This window comes from Rhizomucor pusillus (assembly GCF_041956525.1).
Source record: "Rhizomucor pusillus strain CBS 183.67 unplaced genomic scaffold VTP01scaffold_5, whole genome shotgun sequence".
Lineage (NCBI taxonomy): Eukaryota > Fungi > Mucoromycota > Mucoromycetes > Mucorales > Lichtheimiaceae > Rhizomucor > Rhizomucor pusillus.
The window spans coordinates 137,816-142,656 of record NW_027192147.1 but is presented as its reverse complement, the minus strand read 5'-3'; the positions used below and the strand labels follow the sequence as shown (position 1 = coordinate 142,656).

Genomic DNA, 4,841 nt, shown 5'->3' with positions numbered 1-4,841 from the left:
CTCTCTCTCTCTCTCTCTCTCTCTCTCTCTCTCTCTCTCTCTCTCTCTCTCTCTCTCAAACCATACTTTAGATGATGTTTGATCTACAGGGAAGCTTGAAGTTGCAAAGTTCGATTGCTGAGGCGGTGTGTTTGCTGACGAGGGAGATGGTTGTTGTTGTTGCTGCTGCTGCTGCTCGTATTTTTGAGCAGTTGTTGATTCTTCAATGTTCGAAGTTACAGGTGATGAAACTGCCTGTTCAGTAGGTACTTCTTCAATGGTTTCAAAATTACTGATATGCAACAACAAAGGAAAACTAATTAGCATCGAATCTAGACAAAAGTCGTATTTGATTTTACACTTACTCAGGTAATTTCGTTGCAGAAGCATTTCTATTCTTGCGTCGAAGAGAAAAGGCTGACATAACTGTAATGAAATCACCAAATGTTTTAATAACCCGGGAGCATCAATGCAGAACTGTCTATTTCTTACCTCTGCTAGACCGTTTTTCTGGTCGGCCTGTTGGTTGAGAAAAGCTGCGTTCGCTCGGTGCTAGTATACTGTCCTGCCGACTATCTACACTTCCGCGCCTAGCTTCGTCTGGCCCTCGGGATACTCTTGCCAATTTACTGCCACGTTCTTGACAAAATTGCGTTATCTCGTTTTGTACGTCGAACGCAGTAGCTGCAGACATTACAACATTCGCAAACTTGTCCACAGATGAGAAATTAGACACATTATTTCCTTGAATGGATACCAACTGCATATATTACCTCTATTCTTTGCAACATTTGCTCCGATTGCATCTGTTCAAACTTTTCGACCATCGATTTAAGCCTATTTAATCGTGCTTCTTCTGCGGCTTGATGGAGCTAATAAATGTTTTAGTACAATTGCTGGAAGTCTCGGATGTTTCTATGCTGAAGTACCTCCAGATATCTAGGTCCTTGTGTGCGCCAATTAGTCGCTGCATCATCTCTTGCCCTTTTCGCCGTCCCATTCTTCGTGGAACGTTTGAATAGATTGCCCTTCTCGCCAGTCTTTTTTGTCTACAGCGCATCAATCAGCATTTAATTTTACATCCCAGTCAGCATTCATGCAAAATAGTACCTTTTTTTCATTCTCATCAAAATCTCTTGCGAGCTTTTGCATTGTCGGCTCAATCTACATACGGCGATAGAGTCCATAACCGGAAAAAATCATCGAACGCTTCTTGCTGATCGATTCATACCTTTCCGATCTCATTGTACTCTGCAGATGCCTGAGTTTTTAGAGGTTTCTCAATTTCCTCAGCAATCTTGTAACTAAAGACTGCGTGTATCGTGGATACTTCGGTAAACTCATTCACAAGAAGATCCCACACGGGGGCAAAATTTCTAGATCCTGGGCGTCAATCTTTATGCGCTTTTTCCCATTGAATTCGTTTTTTACACCGACCCAAGAGAACTTTTATCCATGACATAAAGACGTTTGGATGCCTTGACAAGACTTTTGGCATACTGATCTTCAATGGCTGCTCTAATTATTTCATACACATATGAGCATGCGGATTTTCACAGGAAATCCTCCATATCTTTTACTACAACCTTTCCTTGAAATATTGAGCGAGCTCTTCGTCGAGCGTTTTCCCAGCTCGAGAGCGCTCATGGACAATGTCAATACCATCTCTAGGCCGTGCCGTCTAATAAATGCACCTGGGAAATGAGCGCTACTGTACGTCCCAATTTACAAGAATTCAAAGCTTTACCAAGAAAGTGTCTGCAAATGAAGTCATGGCGGGTATATGAATCGAAAGGAAGAGGGAAAGAAGCAAGGCAGTAGTGCGACAAAACCCGACTTTGCCGTCACGGCAAAAAGATGAAATCAAACTGTTACGATATTACAACTCACTTCCACGCAAGCCGTGTCAAATCTGGGATATGCAAGTCTTTATGACTTTTTGCTTTACAATGCCTTTTCTTGTTGGCCTCGTTTGTAGTTGAGCGTATGCACAGTCTGTGTGTGAGAGAAAGAGAGAGAGGGGAGCATACACACTTCATGCAATGTATATCACTTTGATATTTTTCCGACCGACAGCTTGTCGTACAAGAGCCAGGCAAATAATATCGCTATTATCGCGGAAAGATCTAATAAATGCAGGGAGCGACTCCTTGCAGCGCAGCAGTCGACAAAAAAAAGGCATATTGTCAAGGAGAAAATGTGTACGAATCCGTCTTGGAATACATTGTAGTAAGAGCAAATTGTACACAGTTGACTATTTTTTCTCATCTGTCTCCCAGATATTCTGCCATACGGTCGTACAATGTTGTGGGCGCAGATATGAATCTACTTGCTCGGATTTACCGAAATTTGATGCTTGGCAATCTTGCGAAAGACTTGTTAAATAAAATAATTGTTGAATACGGTAGGAAGGTAGTCGCAGCCAAAGGCTAACAATTACTCTCAAGGGTCGTTTGTGACATCAAATAATCTCGCTCCATACAGTACAAGTGAGGGGAATACTAAAATCATCTCAAACACTACTGCTGCAAAACGCATAAATATCCAAGCGGCAATGCTGTTCTGAAAGATCTTCAAAGAGGGCTTACATATTTAATCTGCCTCGCCATAGAATCTTAAAGAAGTTTAATTTGGCTATCTCATTGTACTATCTCTTGCATTAGTTCAGCTTGAATACATGGCATTTCCAGATACCACGTGGGATGTAACGTGAACTTGCGCAATTGAAGACTTTGAGCTCATCAAACAATTTAGCCTCACTGTTGGTTATTGCAACGAAAAGTAGATGGACGTAGAATATGTACTGAGGTACAGTATCAGATTCATAAAGGGAGGGATAGAGCTGCTGGAAACAGACTCTAAACAGCATTCGATGCCTGTTGTGAACCTTGTTATTCTAAAATCGACCTGGGCCATCATTACTGCCATATCCTCCTTTGGATAATAGGGATTTCCTCGGAGGAAAGGGCATGAAAATGTCGAGTGAAACCCATTGCTGGCCCCTCTTTTTTTTTTTTCTGCCTCGCTGCTCCTCGTCCTCGCTCGTGCAAATTTCTCCTTGTGCAACTCAACTCGGCTTCCAAAGACGCATGATATGAAAATAGTCGACCTGCCTATAGAGATACTAGGCTTGATATTGCGACCACTGTCCCAGCTGGACCTGTACCGTTGCGCCTTTGTTGATCGTCGCTTCAACTCGGCTGCCATTCCCCTCTTGTGGCGCTCCCCCGATTTACCTTACGATTCGCAATTCCACAATTTTGTACATTGTCTTACAAACACAAAGAGGCCACTTGGGAACTACATACGACGGTTCTACGTATACGTCCATCGTCCCATCTCGGACGATGAGTGTATAACGTTGATCAAGCATATGCCGCAACTCGAGCAGCTTATTGTTGATAATGCTGAACTACTGACGGATAAGAGTATATCTCTTCTATCGCGACACTGCAGCCAGCTTCAAGAATTGTACTTGGATGGAGCAAAGATAACATATCGATCTGCACATCATCTTGGTGGTTGCCGCCACCTAAAAAGACTTACGCTGCGAGATTGCGAAAATCTATCATCTTTCACGCTACTCCCTTTAGCGCATTGTCCATTGCAGTTTCTCGATTTATCCGGCTGCAAATGGCTCAATGTGGATGATACAGCGCGTGATCTCAGGGCATTTCGTCATCTTCGGCACCTTGATATTGTATGCAGCGAACGATACCGAGTGAACGATTTTATCAACGCGTTGCTTATCGACGAGGAAGGACAAATTGTCTTGCCCGAATTATCATCATTTTCAATGACTGGACGCAACGAGGTCAATGATGCAGCTGTTGTACGGTTTGTACAGCTACATCCAATGCTGGTAGACCTTACGTTAATGGCATGCGCGATCACTGATGAAAGTCTGCGTGCAATTGAAAAACACTTGCCGCATTTGCTGTTTCTCGACATTTCATTCTGCGAACATGTCACCGGGAAAGGCGTACGGAAACTGATCCACGGAAACAGGACATTGTATATGATTGGATTGAAAGGATGTAACATTGATCGGTCAGAGTTTCCGGAGATCACATCGAACAGCATGCACGCCATCCTGCCGGACAATAAGGTCGATAGATTTGACCGCGATGATATCGAGACCATTCGCTTACATACCGATCAGGAAGAAGCACGAATGCGGCTGGAACAACATCCAACTGCTCAAGAAACCACGGATATCCGGCAATATATCCGAGCACCCGTTGAAATTGATGAATCTGTGGACTTGCCACTCCGAGAAACTTATACAATTATTCAGCAATCGTTAGATGCAAATCTGTTGTAAATATCCTTCGTTCCCTTTCTATATTCCCTTATAGCATATTACCAAAACTGTGTTTCAATGTACGGATTCTTTCATCATTTGTTAATAACCTGTCATGATTTTGTGATTATGCAAAAGATCTTTGCACTGGCTTCACGTGCATCGAACCTTGTTACGGCTGAACCGATTTATCAATTGGAGGCGTCAGCAGCAAGAACGACGAGACTATTACGTGTCCCGCGCAACAGGATGGACCTACAATGCCAATGATATTAATTACTCTGCGCCATGCACTAGGGCTGTTTTAATTTACATTTCTTCGATGGTCATGCAATAATTATTATGGTACCGATGGATACCTCTTGCACGTAGTTTATGCGTATAGCTACATGCACTGTTCAGCATCCAATGCATTGCTGAAAGTGTCCAATCGTTATATCACAACAAAACTCCTAGATATTATATCTATGGCTAGCTAATACAGCGCAATATTTGAAACAGATGATATTCTGCATCCATGTGTTCGTCCAGTAACAAATATTGAGGCGGACATGATAGG

At 42.8% G+C, this 4,841-nt stretch overlaps 2 protein-coding genes across 2 annotated transcripts in view; one reads left to right on the top strand and one right to left on the bottom strand.

Moving 5' to 3' along the window:
• The window catches only part of VTP01DRAFT_8159 (uncharacterized protein), a gene marked incomplete at both ends in the record, with an annotated part of 3,439 nt that extends 1,686 nt beyond the window's left edge, over nucleotides 1-1,753 (bottom strand). The window contains 10 exons of the mRNA XM_069387249.1: nucleotides 67-271; nucleotides 345-405; nucleotides 472-688; nucleotides 753-851; nucleotides 909-1,028; nucleotides 1,090-1,143; nucleotides 1,211-1,355; nucleotides 1,417-1,497; nucleotides 1,566-1,660; nucleotides 1,727-1,753. Of these exons, the coding sequence (XP_069241037.1) occupies nucleotides 67-271; nucleotides 345-405; nucleotides 472-688; nucleotides 753-851; nucleotides 909-1,028; nucleotides 1,090-1,143; nucleotides 1,211-1,355; nucleotides 1,417-1,497; nucleotides 1,566-1,660; nucleotides 1,727-1,753 (1,104 nt within the window). The remainder of the gene's footprint in view (nucleotides 1-66; nucleotides 272-344; nucleotides 406-471; nucleotides 689-752; nucleotides 852-908; nucleotides 1,029-1,089; nucleotides 1,144-1,210; nucleotides 1,356-1,416; nucleotides 1,498-1,565; nucleotides 1,661-1,726) is intronic.
• Nucleotides 1,754-3,073: 1,320 nt separating this feature from the next.
• Nucleotides 3,074-4,303, top strand: VTP01DRAFT_8158 (uncharacterized protein; the record flags this gene model as incomplete). The annotated part of the gene is made up of 1 exon (XM_069387248.1): nucleotides 3,074-4,303. The coding sequence occupies one exon, from the start codon at nucleotides 3,074-3,076 to the stop codon at nucleotides 4,301-4,303; it is 1,230 nt and encodes a 409-aa protein (XP_069241036.1).
• Nucleotides 4,304-4,841: the final 538 nt, after the last annotated feature.